We start from the raw sequence: 15,452 nt of genomic DNA, 5'->3' as shown, positions 1-15,452 counted from the left end.
GATGGCAAAGGTAAAATGATCTCGATGCCCGAAAAGGCAACCCGCCAGTCCGGGTCCACAGCCGCAGGGGCCATATTTCCCGACGCGGTAGGCAGAGCTAACCACTTCTGGCAAGATGGCTCGAGGCCCCGATCAGATTATCATCCCTGATCCGACTTGGGTTGATGATTCAATTGCAGGGGGTTCTAGACCTCTGTAAGAGATGCTATATACAAGTCGTGCCATGGTAAAGGATTTGTTGGGTATCTCTGCTAGAATTGCGTTTGCGCACAGGTACTGTACTCCGTAGCTAAGTGAGGTACGATATGTTATGCACGTGCTCGCACACAATACCTACCTCGAATCGCGACCTTGGAACATAAACAAATAAAGGGCACCGCCGTACTTATCTCTGAGCGTCGAGTAGAAGCATCCCGAGAAGTAGCCCGTCCAAGAGCTAGTTGATGAGATCTGGGAGACCACTAAAGATCCAGGGCAGAACTGGTAACTAGCCTACGAGGCCATGTGACGGCATGGCTGCCAGCCACGTATACATTCTCCAGGTGGAAATATGACTCCGAATGGCCTGATTCTGGATCTTACACAAGTCTTTAGATGTCGACGGTTGAAATAAGTGGAAAAGCCAGACATACTCGTCCCGTGCCAAGGTGGTGAGGATTGGATGTGGCTGCCAAAGCGTCGGTCGAAATTCGCGGTTGACGGCAGGGCGGCACGCGGAGCATGTTGCCCGAAACGGCAAGGAACCCAGAGTTCAGGCTCGGAATGAAGATGTAATGAAAATTGAAAAACCTCCCCCGGACCCAATAAATCCCCAGGATGTCCCATTCCATTATGCTACATGCTAAAGCTGCAGTGGGGACTGGCAGTGAAAGAGAGAATATTGAATGGTGTATAGGTGGTCCTAGCTTTCTGCCCCAGATTGGGGCAGCAACTGTCAAAAAGCATCATCGAAACACAACGACAGAAAATAAGGCTCACTATGTCGGCCAGGAATTATACGCGTATAGCCACGAGAAGATCCTTCGTGAAAGGCACAATGACTTTTCGACCTATACCCTGAGTACAGGACTTCAAATCCAGGTCAGGTGATAAGCATCTGAGAGCTTTCGCGGGTCTGATGAGTATGTGGCGACATGAGAGAACAAAGAATCAGCAGTATGCACTGTACTCCGTATATACTGAGTTTGCAACTTTTGATTGCAGTTAATACGAGGGAGCTAAAGAGACAAACAACTGCAAAGGCCAGAGACTCTGCCCGGCTGCCTCAGGCAGCCCCAGTTTGCCGCCGTTTTCCGGGGAAAAGTGCATCTCACGTGACAGATAAGAAGCGACGATAAGCCGGAAGGAGACTAGCGCGGGGTGGTTTTTCGCACCCTCCGCTCAACGGAGCAGAAAGATTAATTTTTGATTTGATTCTAAGAGACAAGCAGCTCAAACGCTTCCTTCAGTCTGTTGAACTCACTCATTAGAGGTGTGTCTGTGACACCTCTTTCATAGAGGACTTCTTTAGTTCTCTTCTCATTCCCAGTCCACTCGACTATATCCTTCCCTCTCCTTTCCGTCACCCGTCCCTCTCTATCCTCCCTCCCGCTCCCCCCAATCGAGTGACTCACTCTGCAACCACCTCAAAATGGCCTCCAACTCGACCTACTTGGCCATTCCCGGCTCTGTCGCCTTCTCCCACTCTCGTGGACGCGCAGTTGCTGCCAGCATTGGAGCCAGCGATGTCCGTGCCCAATGGATTCACTATGTCCACCTTTCCCAGCCTTTGGACGAGTCCCAGCGCGCCGTCTTGGAGCAGCTCCTCCGCTATGGCGATATCACCGATATCCCCCCCACCTTCACCGCTGAAGATGGCTCCTTCGACGTTTTCCACGTTTTCCCTCGCACGGGTACAATCTCTCCTTGGAGCTCCCAGGCTACTGGTATCTCTCACGTCTGCGGCTTGCGCCAGTACGTCAAGCGCATTGAGCGGGGTATGAAGGTCTCCTGTCTGCACAGCGGAAGCAACGAGTACAAGGATGGCTTTCAGGATATCCTCCATGACCGCATGACCCAGATCATGAGCGAGAACGAACCGGATCTTCACCTGATGTTCTCCGAACACAGCCCCCAACCCCTCGAGACGATCCCTCTTCACGGCAGCGACAAGTCGCCCAAGGAGGTCCTCCAGGAGGCGAACAAGAGACTTGGATTGGCATTGGAAGAGTCGGAAATCGATTACTTGGCCGAAGCCTACGGACCTAACGGTCCTCTCGCTCGTGATCCTACTGATGTTGAGTTGTTCATGTTTGCGCAGGTCAACTCCGAGCACTGCCGTCACAAGCAGTTCAACGCCTCCTGGGTCATTGATGGAAAGCAGATGCCCAACAGTCTCTTTTCCATGATCCGCAACACCCACAAGAAGAACCCTGAATACACCGTGAGTGCTTACAGCGATAACGCCGCCGTTCTCGAGGGAGATCACTCCGCTTTCTGGGCCCCCAACACGACTACCGGAGAATGGGGCCACACCAAGGAACAGGTGCACTTCCTGGCCAAGGTCGAAACCCACAACCACCCTACTGCTGTTTCTCCTTACCCGGGTGCAGCGACCGGATCCGGTGGTGAAATCCGTGACGAGGGTGCCGTGGGTCGGGGTTCCAAGCCTAAGGCTGGTCTTGCTGGCTACTGTGTCTCTGATCTCAACATTCCTGGCTTGAAGCAGCCCTGGGAGTTGGATGTTGGCAAGCCTAACCACATTGCTAGCCCTCTGGACATTATGTTGGAGGCTCCCATCGGAAGTGCAGCTTTCAACAACGAATTCGGACGTCCCTGCATTTCAGGATACTTCCGTACCCTTCTGACCGAAATCGATGTTGGCAATGGTCAAACTGAGGTTCGTGGTTACCACAAGCCCATCATGATTGCTGGTGGTGTCGGAACTGTCAGACCCCAGCACGCCATCAAGAAGCCCGAAGCTGTCAAGCCTGGCGCCTACCTTGTTGTCTTGGGTGGACCTGCTATGCTCATCGGTCTGGGTGGAGGCGCTGCATCCAGTATCACCTCGGGTGAAGGTTCGGCGGATCTCGATTTCGCCAGTGTCCAGCGTGGCAACGCTGAAGTCCAGCGGAGAGCCCAGGAGGTCATCAACGCCTGTACTTCCATGGGCGACGCCAACCCCATCAAATTCATTCACGACGTCGGAGCTGGTGGACTTTCCAATGCCCTTCCTGAGCTCATCCACGACTCTGGTCTGGGTGCCACTTTTGAGCTTCGTGAGATCGACAGTGCCGACAAGAGTATGAGCCCCATGCAGATCTGGTGCTGCGAAGCCCAGGAGAGATACGTCATGGCTGTTGGTGAGGAGAGCATGAACAAGTTTACCGCAATTGCCAATCGTGAACGTTGCGGTTTCTCTGTTGTCGGCCGTGGCGGAGGTACCTCCGAGGAGGAGAAGAGGCTCATTCTCTTGGACCGCGAGTCCACCGAGTACCCGAAGCCCATCGACCTGCCGTTGTCTGTTCTTTTCGGCAAGCCTCCTAAGATGACCCGGGTTGTCGACTCCCGCAAGTTAACGCTGCCCGCTGTCGATGCTAGTCTCTCCACATACCTTCCCTCCCTCGCTTCCAACCCCCTTGAGCTCCTCGGAGAGGCCGCTAAGAGAGTTCTGTCCCTTCCGGCCGTCGGATCTAAGTCTTTCCTCATCACCATCGGTGACCGGACTGTCGGTGGTCTCACTGCTCGTGACCAGATGGTTGGCAAGTGGCAGACTCCTGTGGCCGACGTTGCCGTCACTGCGACCGCACTGGTTCAGGGCGTGAAGTCTGGTGAGGCCATGGCCATGGGTGAGAAGCCTACACTTGCCCTCATCTCGCCCGCTGCTTCGGCCCGCATGGCGGTGGCTGAGTCTCTCATGAACATTGTTGCGGCTGATCTTGTTGATCGCTTGAGCCGCGTCAAGCTTTCTGCTAACTGGATGTCCGCCAGCAGCCATCCTGGTGAGGGTGCTGCCATCTACGAGGCCGTGGAGGCTATTGGTATGGAGCTTTGCCCCAAGCTTGGCATCAGCATTCCCGTCGGAAAGGACTCCATGTCTATGAAGATGAAGTGGAAGGATGAGACTTCCCAGGAGGCCAAGGAAGTCACTGCCCCTATGTCTCTTGTCATCTCTGCTTTCGCGCCTGTTGCCAACTACCGCAAGACCTGGACCCCCGCCCTGCGTCGTCTGGAGGACGTTGGCGAGACTGTTCTGATGTTCGTCGACCTGTCTTTCGGTCGCAAGGCTCTGGGTGGTTCCGCTCTTGCTCAGGTCTTCAACCAGGTTGGTGACGAATGCCCCGACATCCGCGACATCGAGATCTTCAGAGATTTCTTCGATGCCGCTCAGCAGCTGCAGGAGGCAGGCATTGTTCTGGCATACCACGACCGTTCCGATGGTGGTCTCTTCACTACCCTGGCCGAGATGATGTTCGCCGGCCGCTGCGGTGTTGAGATCATGATTGACAACATCTGCGCTAGCTCCAACACCAAGGATGTTGTGGAGACCCTGTTCAACGAGGAACTGGGTGCTGTCTTCCAAGTCCGCAAGGAGCATGAGATCCAGTTCCGCTCTTGCTTCGCCACCTGCGGGCCTCCTGCTGGCTTGATTCACAAGATTGGCCGTGTCTCCGAGAAGTCCAAGCAGAACCTCACCATTTACCACAAGCACACCTTGGTTCACCGCAACAGCCGTGCCAACCTCCAGCAGACCTGGGCTGCCACGTCCTACCACATGCAGAAGATGCGTGACAATGCTGCCTGCGCTGACCAAGAGTATGCTAGCATTCTTGATGATGCCGATCCTGGTTTGTCCTGGAACGCGACTTTCGACCCTAAGGATAAGGCCATGCCTCTCTTGACCAGCCTGACCCAGATGTCGCCCTTCAGCAACAAGCCCCGTGTTGCTATTTTGCGTGAGCAAGGTGTCAACAGTCAGGCTGAGATGGCTTTCGCCTTCAACATGGCCGGTTTCTCTGCTGTTGACGTTCACATGACCGACGTCATCTCCGGCCGCGTCTCTTTGTCCAGCTTCGTCGGTCTCGCCGCCTGTGGTGGTTTCTCCTACGGTGACGTTCTCGGTGCCGGCCAGGGTTGGGCCAAGTCCGTCCTGCTGCACGACAACACCCGCAACGAGTTCCAGTCCTTTTTCCAGCGCCCAGACACTTTTGCCCTGGGTGTCTGCAACGGTTGCCAGTTCCTCTCCCGTCTCAAGGAGTTGATCCCTGGCGCCGAGAACTGGCCCAGCTTCGAGCGCAACGCCAGCGAACAGTACGAGGGACGTGTCGCCTTGGTCCGCATCTCCGATTCCGACCCGTCTCGTCCCAGCGTCTTCCTCCACGGCATGGACGGCTCTTCCTTCCCTATCGCCGTCGCTCACGGCGAAGGTCGCGCTTCGTTCGCCCCTGCTTCCGGCACTACCGCTCAGTCTTTCGTTGCCGAGGGTCTGGCTCCCGTCCGCTACGTGGACAACGCTACTCTCAAGCCCACGATGAAGTACCCTGCCAACCCTAACGGCAGTCCCGAGGGTATTGCCGGTGTCCGCAATGCTGACGGTCGTGTGCTGGCCATCATGCCTCACCCCGAGCGTACGGTCTTGGGCGGCATTGCCAGCTACCTGCCCCCTAACGCCGAAGAGTGGGGCGACATCGGCCCATGGGGTCGTGTCTTTCTCAGCGCCAGAAGATGGGTTGGTTAGACGTTTTGTCTCGGCACCTTTTACCGCGCCTCGTTGCAATGAGATGTACAGCTTTGGAAGAGAGAAAATCAAATACAAGGTCACGGCGCCTGTCTTGAGTTTATTTAATGATATATATACAACAACCACCCCTTTCCGTCATTTCCCTGCTTGCTGGAATTGATCCTTTACGATGACATGTGCGAGAAAAATATGAGTGTTCAATTAGTTTCACCTGGTTGGTTGTTCTAGGTTTAGTGCACGGTATGAACACAGAATGTGAATAACTTTCAATGAAATTCTTCATCTTATTTCTCTCCCTGGTATAAGTCAGGCTGTAATCGTTCATCCCACCTCTTTTCTCTACACCTGCCATAGATCAGATAGGGAACTGGTCGACAGCCCCAGGGAATCCGACCCAAAGTCCAAGCGAAGGGGCGGTATCCGTACCCGAGCGCCACAATCTCGAGAAAGAGCAGCATATGGTAGGAGGAGGTACGCAGTATATACTGTTCCAGCTCCTTCCACTCGATCCTGCAGATACAGGAACCGCCCCAAGCTTCAACCAGAGTCCGAGAACGCATCCATCAATCCCAAAATATGGCAAAATCCTGCCTGCCACGGCCAAGGCTTATATTCCTGTACTCATATAAGGGTCATGTATGCTGATCAGCGGCTTAGCCCGCGGCGCACCGGTCGCGCTGGTTCGTTGTCTCGGTCTGCAGGATTGCAGCTCCAATCCATTTTCCTAATTGGGATTGGGGATCGGCTTTCCATGTTGCTTGGGCTTCTGGGCTTTGGTGGTTTAGTGGTTGAGAATGTTGGGTGTGGTGTGTGCTATTCCATGCTTTTGCTCGTCTAAATCCGAAAAGGATTGTTGTGAAAATCATTGAAGATTTGATCATCAATTGCATTATCTTGTCTATGGATATACGTTCTTCTCTTGAATTGAATAAAAAGCTGATTGTAATCATCGACATGATGTTGCTTCTTCGACGTCGGGCGTGCCTTGCAGCCCACGAACGAATCGCAATCGAAGTCACCCGAAGGGGAAAATCCAAAGCCAACATCCCAGACCCGTCAGCAGACGTCTGGATTGGCTGAATTCAGAATCTCTGGCTCGCCAGGATTCTTTAGGGACCGATCTTGCAGACTAAGTATTCTAGAAGGGGGTCCTAAGAATAGGTGGCGGGGGCCCGAATTTCCCTCTACGGAAACTGGGGTTTTGGACCCCATACGCCCTATACGGGTGGTTGTTTCGGGATGGCATGATGGTTCTTCCGAAAACTTTGGGATCAATTATTGGGGTTCGCCTGTTTTCAACAACTATGGATAGGGTTGAGTGAACTCCAGTATTGGGCTTGCAACTGATCATTCGGTGTGGGTATGTTGGTGAAGTCATCGGCGGAAAGTGAAATAAGCAAGACATTTGCGGCCCCATTTTGCCTACCACTTGCCCTGCAATTGGGGATCGGCGATGGATCGCATGGCTGAAGGATTCGAGAGTGCTGCAGAATAGCTGACCGTCGTATACTGAAACCGCCGGTTGCCCCATCATGCATCCTCCTGGCCTTGCGGGCTTGGGGTATTGGTATGCCGACATTGAGGCGACGAAGCAAGTGAAATGTATAAAGAGGCGTGCTGCACAACCACAGAAAGACTTTTTTCGCAGCATTGACAACATCAGCAGCATTCGTGCATAATTCTCGTCTTCCAACGTCATTCAACAACTTTTTGTTCGACCTTATCCATCATGGCTTCCAAACTCTTCAAGGGAATGGCCCTCGCAGGCCTCGTCTCCGCCGCGGCGGCTTGCTCGACCGAATCCGACGTGACGGTCACCTTCTATGGCTATCCCGACAACGATCCCCCGAGTGCAGACATTGCCTATGACTGTGGCCGTGGATACACTGCTGGTGGTAAGTACGGCCTTCTACGTTGACAACATCACACAAACTGACAGTATGCAGGTACCGGTACTTACAGCGACCCCTTGACCTTCGCATCCGCGTCCGGTGAGTTCGAGCAGTGTGAGATCATCTATCTTCCCTACCTGAAGAAATACCTTCGGTACGAGGACGAATGCGCCCAGTGTAGTACGTTATCTCCCCTCCGCATCGACGTCAAGAACGCAGGTACTAATCCGCCACAGCCACGGACTACAAGTCCGGCAAGCTGCACATCGACATCTGGACTGGCTCCAACTCCGACGGAGGCGACACCCAAATCGAGTGCGAGGACAACTTGACTCCCGACTCCCAGTCGATCGTCCTCAGCCCGGCGAGCTCGTACACCGTCGACTGTAAGTTGAATTCTTTCGTCGCACCCGACTTTTGTCGCTCTCGGAAATTCAAGCCCGCTAATCTTTGTTCTGCTAGCTACCGCACTTTTCGCCAATGGCAAATGCTACACCTCCAACACCTACAGTGGTGCTGAGGCGTCGACCTACTGCTCTTCTTCGGGATCCGGCAGCAGCTCCGGATCCAGCTCCAGCTCCGGGTCCAAGCCAACCTCGACGGCAAGCTCCGGCTCGTCGTCCTCTTCGTGCTCTTGGTCGGGTCACTGCGCCGGTAAGTTGACTGTGTCTGTTGTTGATTGATTGAGTGGCGCTCCGTCTGTGGTACTAAGTATGTGATGAAATATAGGTGCCACCTGCTCCACGGAGAATGATTGCTCGGATGATCTCACCTGCCAGAACGGCAAGTGTGCGTAACTCAAGTCTGCTCTTGAGTTTTACTGTAACATCAGTGCGTTGTGCAGCGGCTAAATTTGAGATTCAGAGAGAGTTTGGACGGTGAACGAACTGACGGCGTGGCGCATGTATCAATAGACGTATAAGCTTATTTGTCGAATGTATTGGTCTATCATATTGAGAAACTTCACCCCAATGGACGGTAAAATGGCGTTGGCATGCTTTGAAGCCGATTCTACCTCTAGAATATCAAAGCCGTTCGGCAGCATGTCGATCCCGATGGATATCTGTTTCACATTCCGAAGACAGCGGAGGGCGTGAAGCGATTACACTTCCTCATTGTGTCTGTTGTTCCCGGGAGCACCTGTGTGACAGCCATGATATTTGTACTGGGTGCTGAATTTGTTCATGTGATGGTGGCACTTCGCGTACTCGAGCTGCTTTCGAACCATATATAGCCTCGCGGTGAAATAGTGAAAGCTGAAGCGACGCAACGCAGAGCAACTGCAGCAGAAGAAAATACATCGTGATGATCACTAAGCTGGCAACCCCATGGATCGTTCTCCTAGCACTTCTGCTGGTACCCACCTGGCTGGGTAGACTCGCCAATGCCGAAGAAACTCTTCAGTCGGGAAACGAGACAGTAATCAGACGTGGTTTCTGCATCATTGGCGGCGGTGCAGCGGGCACCTATGCTGCAAGTCGCCTCCGGGAGCTGGGTCAGGATGTTGTGCTTGTGGAGAAGACAGGCCGCCTGGGTGGCCAGTCGCGAACGCACTTCGATCCAGTCACACGCGCCTCGATCGACTATGGCGTGAGGGCCTTTGAAGATTGTCCCGAGACCAGGAAGTTCTTCAAGCATTTCAACATTCCGCTGAGTCTTGACACCTCAACGGCAGACGTTGAGGTCCTGAGATTTGACTTCCGCACGGGGGTGTCGGTGCCGCCATACCCAGGCAATACGAAGGCGGCCATCGAACGCTATACCATGGAGCTTCAGCGATATTCTTACATAGCTCAAGGATGGAATTTCTCGGAACAGGTGCCAGAGCCCCTTCTCGAACCATTCGGTGACTTTGTCAGTGAGCACGATCTGGGGCCTGCAATGGAGACAGTGACCATCCTCGCCCAAGGCATGCACTATCTACTTGACTATGCGACTGCCTATCCGTTGAAAATCGTCTCGTTGGGTCGACTTACGGGTCTGGAGCACGGCTACCTGGTCCCCACGCGTCACAATATAACGGAGCTCTACAACGCGGCGCAGCAAGAGTTGGGGGAGGATGTGTTGTTTGGTAGCACTGTTGTGCATGCTCGGCGGTCAGACGACAAGCTTCACCGACTGACCGTCGAGTACGATAATGGCGAGAGGGTCGTAATTGAAGCAGATGCGACTATCATGGCTATGCCCCCTAAGATTGACGAGATGGAGGGGTTCGACCTGGACAGTCTCGAATCTTTCTTCATTCGTCAGTTCAAGTACGGTTATGTCTACACGGGTCTGATGAGGGACAGCGGGCTCCCGGATGATACCCGGATTTTGAACCGCGGGCTCGATACGCCATATAGGATTCCCAGGTACCCATGCATATACTCCATCCTGTCTTCAGAGGTTCCGGGCTTCCACCTAGTGACGTATGGAAGTGCAGAGGAGATGAGCGAACAAGAAGTTCGAGATGCGATATCCGACGATATTGTTCGACTCCAGGAAGGGGGTCTCAATACGACAGAGCCAACATTCCTTGCTTTTGCCACCCATAGTCCATACGACATGTATGTCAGCCGAGAGGCAATGAAAGCGGGATTCTACCAGGACGTGAAAGACTTGCAAGGGCATCGCAACACGTATTGGATTGGAGCCGCCTGGGAGCATCCGGACTCATCGGCTATCTGGAGGTCTGTTGATCGCTTGCTCCCTGCGATCATTGGGGATTAGTCTTGGCCTCCGTGGGGACGACGCCGAGGCAGGGAAAAAGCGGAGCTGGTGGCACCCTCGACGACAAGGTATCTAGACAACCGCAGATTGTGAGACCACTGATAGCTTGAGTTCCGCAATGAGTAATGAGTAATGATTCTGCCGCCCCTTGTGTGTGTTCCTATCGTAGAATCGTCCATGTCAGGACAAAGTACCTGAATTAGGTTGCGATAAGCTGGCGAATTCCCCGCTTTTCCCGCTGACTTCCCGAGTGCTTATCTTATCGCCTGGTCAGTGCAAGGGATGGGGGTGATTCGTCGCATCACTCGAGGTCAGACAAGTTGATAAAAAGCCGAGGGGCAGCATGTTCTGTCTTTTTCCCAATCTCTTGACTCCTTACTCCATGAGAGGCTCTGTATATAAGGCTTCAAAGTAATGGCAGAGCCTTCTGATACAGCTGGTCCTTCTGAGAGCCACGATGCCGAGGATACAACTGCCCTTGCATCGCGCGTGTTGCGCAAGGTGGATCGGCGACTGATACCGCTACTGTTTGTCACCTATTTGCTCAATTATATGGACAAAGCCATCCTCTCCAGCGCCTCGGTGTTTGGATTGACGGAAGATACGGTGCGGCGGACTCGCCCCTTGCAAGCTCCCGACGTCGCTGACAAGATTCATCTTAGCATTTGGTCGGACAACAATACAGCTGGGTCTCGAGTATCTTCTATTTCGGGTATTTCTTTTGGGAATGGGTACGCTCGATGTAATTGCCCCTGGGGAATAATGACAATGGCTAATATCCGTAGCCCACGAACATGCTGATTCCCCGAGTGCGGGTGGCCAAATACCTGGGATTCAACACACTCTTTTGGGGAGCGGTGGTTGCGCTGACTGCCGCCTGTGTGAATTACAGCGGTCTTTTGGTTGTCCGGTTCCTGCTCGGGGTCGCAGAAGCCACTATCACACCCGCGTTCATGTTCATCACCTCGACCTGGTACACCCGGGACGAGATCCCCTTCCGAACGGGGATCTGGTTCTCGGGAAACTCGGTCGGAGGTCTGATAGCTAGCCTGCTTGCTTACGGCATCGGACACATTGAGCATCCACTCCGACCGTGGATGTGGATGTTCATCATCCTGGGTGTTGCAACCTTTCTCTGGGGATTCGTCCTGCTGGCTTTCTTGCCGGATAGCATCTCCAGCGCCCGATTTCTGACTCCTGAGGAACGAGAGTTCATGAGCAATCGTGCCGTCATTGCTGGTACAGGTCGCACAGAGCACACTACCTGGAAATGGGAGCAAGTAGTTGAGTGTGTCCGGGACCCGAAGACCTGGCATCTGTTTGCGATCGCTCTCTTGACCCAGATTCCTAATGGAGGTACTCAGAATTTCGGAAACCTGGTGATCAAATCATTTGGTTTCACGTCTTTGCAATCCACGCTGATCAATATCCCGGCCAGTGTGATCAGCGCGGGAACGATCGCTGTGACCGGATGGCTGGCAAGTCGTTCCAACAAGCTTAACTGTATTCTGATCGTATGCGTGATCATCTTTCCTATTATTGGAAGCGCGATCATCTACGCTCGCGCACACCATGTTCCTTTGGGAGCGCAATTATTCGGGTACTTTCTTCTCTCAACGGGTCCTGGGGCACTGCCACTGGTGATGTCCCTGTTGCAGAGCAATAATCGGGGCGTCACCAAGAAGATGACGGTGACAGCTATGATGTTTGTCGCATACTGTGCCGGTAATATTGCCGGACCGCAGCTGTTCAGGGCCAGTGAGGCACCAACGTACCCAACATCCTTCCGCGCGATTCTGATCTGTTATATCATTGCTGTGGGGCTAGCCATCTCGTTGCGCTTCTATCTGCAGTGGCTGAATGCGAGACGAGACCGGGACGAGGGAGTCCAAGGCAGTGCAAGTTTAGCTGGTGCAGTGAGGGGGAAGGTAGTCGGCGAGCAGCGCGATGGGACGGACGTTTCGGTGCTCGTACAATCTGTGGAACTGAACCCAGCGGACTATGAGGACGTGACGGACTGGAATACGGTCGGGTTTCGCTATCGTCTATGACTTGTCATAAATTCTCCAACGAAAGGGTCAATGAAAGCGCCAAGCCGATCGACAAGAGACTTTCAGCGAATTCTGCCTGTGGAACAAGTTAGGAGCAATCCTATAGCTTGGCTTGGAAGCCTGCCATACAGCAACTGAGCCGTAGTGATCGCATTGGTACCAGTGCATCTTTCTTAGTAGAGCTCAAGCACGAGCAGAAAGACGACATTCCGTACCAGTAGTCGCAAAGAGGAGAAACAAGAACAAATTCCGAGTTGTGGAGAAGGAGAGACAAATCAGGAATGATGATGGTGGATGGTGGATGCTGCGGGCACTACGGAGTAACTGGGGCGTTTGTTTGTCGCGTTTGTTTCCCAACCAGTCTATCCAACACAATCACAATCACAATCCCAATCACTATTCCAACACCCAACACTTATCTTGCCAACTAACTACTGCTTGCTTCGACATTACAAAATCCTAGGCTTGTGTACTTCATACAAGTGACAATGTCTACTACACTGCCTGTTGATGACCTGCTACTATAACTTGCTGCTATCATCTCTGCGTGGCTCCGGAGCTATATTTACTGGAAAGAGGTAAGTTGCGACACGCCATCCCTGTCGCTCGCCATAGCATTCTGGGTAACGAGTAGCCGATAGATGATCCAGAATTGTGCACAGTGCTCAGATCCTACGAAAAGCCGATGACGATAGCAGAAGTGTCACCAATGATGGCAAATATTATTCGGTGATTGATCGGATTCCGACGGGACCCCGAGAGGGGATCGGCAGGGGTGATTGGAATTCATGCGGAGAATGACCTGATAACCACTTCGCTTCTCCTCTCAAGCGACCAACGAACGTGGACTAAACAATACAAGTCACACAGCAATGCATCTGGCAGTTTCTGCACGGTGCTTGGGTTCATTTCAGTGGTCGACGCTTGCCTTCCGCGGAAACACAGCGGATGTAACCTTCATCTAAGTGTTTCGAGACATTGCCGCAGACGGACTGATCGTCGCTCATTCGAGCTTGACCCTGGCAGAGTACGTCCTGTGGCTTGACACCAGCTGCACAGAATATATTATCATGAATGGTGCCAAGCTCCGTCAAGCAACACAGCTTGCACCATTCGGCCGTCCCCGCCCGCCTTCGGGACTATTTATTCATGATCGCCCAGAGTGTCGCACAAGAAGCTCTCATCACAAGTTTGCAATTGTCCTTTGACCCAGATTGCTGCGATGAAGTTTCTTGCCACTTCTTGGCTACTGTCCACCTTGTTGGTGGGCGTAGCGCAGGCCGTTCCCCATGTACAGCGAGACACGGTATCCAAGGTCGTCAAGAGGGGGATTGAGTACACTGTCTACCATCATGCAGCCACTGGAGCGAATCTGGAGATAGTGAAGAACTCCGGAATCTGTGAGACCACACCCGGGGTCAACCAGTATTCTGGCTACCTCTCGGTAGGAGAGGACATGAACATGTTCTTTTGGTAGGAGATGCAATCTTCGTCCGGGTTCTAGCTAAGCTAACGGATCGCCTTAGGTTTTTCGAAGCCCGCCACAACCCCCAAACGGCGCCTTTGACGGCTTGGTTCAATGGTGGGCCTGGTTGCTCGTCTATGATCGGGTTGTTCCAGGAGCATGGACCGTGCCGATTTGTCAATAACGAGACGACGCCGTCCTTGAACCCTTACAGCTGGAACACCTACTCAAACATGATCTACATTGATCAACCCATCGGGGTAGGATTCTCATACGGCAACGATGCTGTGAACAGCACAGTCACGGCTGCACCATTTGTATGGAAGCTGCTGCAGGCATTTTTCGCCCATTTCCCTGAATATGAGAGCCGCGAGTTTAATTTGTTCACTGAGGTATGTTGACAAGCTAATTGGCTTCGCGACTTATTCAGAAGTCTGATACTCATGCAGTCATACGGTGGGCACTATGGTCCTGAATTTGCTCACTACATTCAGCAACAGAATGCTGGGATTAAGACGGGCGCTGTTACTGGCGAGACTATTAATATCGGATCTCTGGGAATCAATAATGGCTGGTTCGACTCCACGATCCAAGAGAAGGCTTACATCACCTATGCCTTGCAAAACCCCTACCGTCCCTTGATTAATGCCTCTGCCGGGGCCAAGTACTACAAGGATTACCAGGAGTACTGCGTCCCAGCCATCCAAAAATGCACAACTTTGGGGACAAACGCTGCGTGCATCAAAGCTGGCGACATCTGTGGCGACCTGATCGACGACCCAATCATGGAAAGTGGTGATTGGGATGTCTACGATGTGCGTGAGCCTTCGAATGACCCTTATCCCCCCGAGACCTACTATTATTACCTGAACAATGCGGCCGTGCAGCGCGCGATCGGAGCCCGTCAGAACTACTCCGAATGTCCTGATGCTCCGTATTATAAGTTTTCTGCCACAGGTGATGGTATGTCGAGACAATCTTCATTCTTCCAACATGCACTGATGATGGTTCACTAGGCACGAGATCTTTCCTCGCGACCCTCTCCGACGTGGTTCAGACTGGCATCAATGTTCTGCTCTGGGCCGGTGATGCGGACTGGATCTGTAACTGGATCGGCGGGTTTGGAGTCGCCAACGCGGTAGAATTTGCCGGCCAGGCGGCTTTCCAGAACAAGACTCTCCAGCCATACAAGGTGAATGGGACGGAGAAAGGCACTTTCAAGACGGTCGGCAACTTTACCTTCCTCCGCGTGTATGAGGCAGGTCACGAGGTTCCCTATTACCGTAAGTCATCACCAGCCTTTCCGACGGAGCTTTTAATTGTTGACTTGATTTTCACGTACAGAGCCGGAGACCGCCCTTCAGGTGTTTTCCCAAGTCATCAAGAAGGTGCCCCCTTTTTCCACTTGATGGAGCGGTGAGTTTATGTGGTCGAATCCAATGCTATTGGCCAATGCAATGATCACGGTGGCGGGGCCTCGTGCGCAAGTGAACACGAATTGAATCTCCTCGAATTGCGGAGGCGGGGAGCCAAGAGATTCGGCGACGGACAAGAAGATTGTGCATACTCATACTAGCCGAACGATTTATCAACAAATACTTTCCACAATATGA

General features: G+C 53.0%; 5 protein-coding genes across 5 annotated transcripts; all 5 read left to right on the top strand.

Moving 5' to 3' along the window:
* Nucleotides 1-1,425: 1,425 nt before the first annotated feature.
* Nucleotides 1,426-6,006, top strand: BO86DRAFT_392063 (phosphoribosylformylglycinamidine synthase). Its single transcript, XM_025672731.1, has one exon. It carries the CDS (start codon nucleotides 1,631-1,633, stop codon nucleotides 5,714-5,716), a length of 4,086 nt encoding a protein of 1,361 aa, XP_025524020.1. The 5' UTR covers nucleotides 1,426-1,630; the 3' UTR covers nucleotides 5,717-6,006.
* Nucleotides 6,007-7,448: 1,442 nt separating this feature from the next.
* On the top strand, nucleotides 7,449-8,408 carry BO86DRAFT_403084 (uncharacterized protein; the record flags this gene model as incomplete). The annotated part of the gene is made up of 5 exons (XM_025673908.1): nucleotides 7,449-7,614; nucleotides 7,666-7,791; nucleotides 7,848-7,997; nucleotides 8,074-8,265; nucleotides 8,341-8,408. The coding sequence occupies 5 exons, from the start codon at nucleotides 7,449-7,451 to the stop codon at nucleotides 8,406-8,408; spliced, it is 702 nt and encodes a 233-aa protein (XP_025524019.1).
* Nucleotides 8,409-8,812: 404 nt separating this feature from the next.
* On the top strand, nucleotides 8,813-10,720 carry BO86DRAFT_197612 (amine oxidase). The gene has a single exon (XM_025666720.1). The coding sequence runs from the start codon at nucleotides 8,917-8,919 to the stop codon at nucleotides 10,321-10,323; it is 1,407 nt and encodes a 468-aa protein (XP_025524018.1). The 5' UTR covers nucleotides 8,813-8,916; the 3' UTR covers nucleotides 10,324-10,720.
* Nucleotides 10,721-10,737: 17 nt separating this feature from the next.
* Nucleotides 10,738-12,374, top strand: BO86DRAFT_369352 (MFS general substrate transporter; the record flags this gene model as incomplete). The annotated part of the gene is made up of 3 exons (XM_025670240.1): nucleotides 10,738-10,929; nucleotides 10,986-11,054; nucleotides 11,109-12,374. The coding sequence occupies 3 exons, from the start codon at nucleotides 10,738-10,740 to the stop codon at nucleotides 12,372-12,374; spliced, it is 1,527 nt and encodes a 508-aa protein (XP_025524017.1).
* Nucleotides 12,375-13,260: 886 nt separating this feature from the next.
* cp6 (putative carboxypeptidase S1) lies at nucleotides 13,261-15,427 on the top strand. Its single transcript, XM_025666717.1, has 5 exons — nucleotides 13,261-13,847; nucleotides 13,901-14,231; nucleotides 14,289-14,802; nucleotides 14,856-15,122; nucleotides 15,184-15,427. The coding sequence occupies exons 1-5, from the start codon at nucleotides 13,597-13,599 to the stop codon at nucleotides 15,246-15,248; spliced, it is 1,428 nt and encodes a 475-aa protein (XP_025524016.1). The 5' UTR covers nucleotides 13,261-13,596; the 3' UTR covers nucleotides 15,249-15,427.
* The last annotated feature ends 25 nt before the right edge of the window (nucleotides 15,428-15,452 follow it).

The sequence above is a fragment of the Aspergillus japonicus genome, assembly GCF_003184785.1.
Source record: "Aspergillus japonicus CBS 114.51 unplaced genomic scaffold BO86scaffold_62, whole genome shotgun sequence".
In the NCBI taxonomy this organism is placed as follows: Eukaryota; Fungi; Ascomycota; class Eurotiomycetes; order Eurotiales; family Aspergillaceae; genus Aspergillus; species Aspergillus japonicus.
This window is presented reverse-complemented; position numbering and strand designations above follow the sequence as displayed.

Bases quoted from the DNA above. Each gene is read 5' to 3' on its own strand.
- BO86DRAFT_392063 (XM_025672731.1), top strand. From the start codon at position 1,631: ATGGCCTCCAACTCGACCTACTTGGCCATTCCCGGCTCTGTCGCCTTC.
- BO86DRAFT_197612 (XM_025666720.1), top strand. From the start codon at position 8,917: ATGATCACTAAGCTGGCAACCCCATGGATCGTTCTCCTAGCACTTCTG.
- cp6 (XM_025666717.1), top strand. From the start codon at position 13,597: ATGAAGTTTCTTGCCACTTCTTGGCTACTGTCCACCTTGTTGGTGGGC. The intron at 14,232-14,288 runs GTATGTTGACAA...ATACTCATGCAG, and splicing joins AGTTTAATTTGTTCACTGAG to TCATACGGTGGGCACTATGG. The intron at 14,803-14,855 runs GTATGTCGAGAC...ATGGTTCACTAG, and splicing joins GTTTTCTGCCACAGGTGATG to GCACGAGATCTTTCCTCGCG.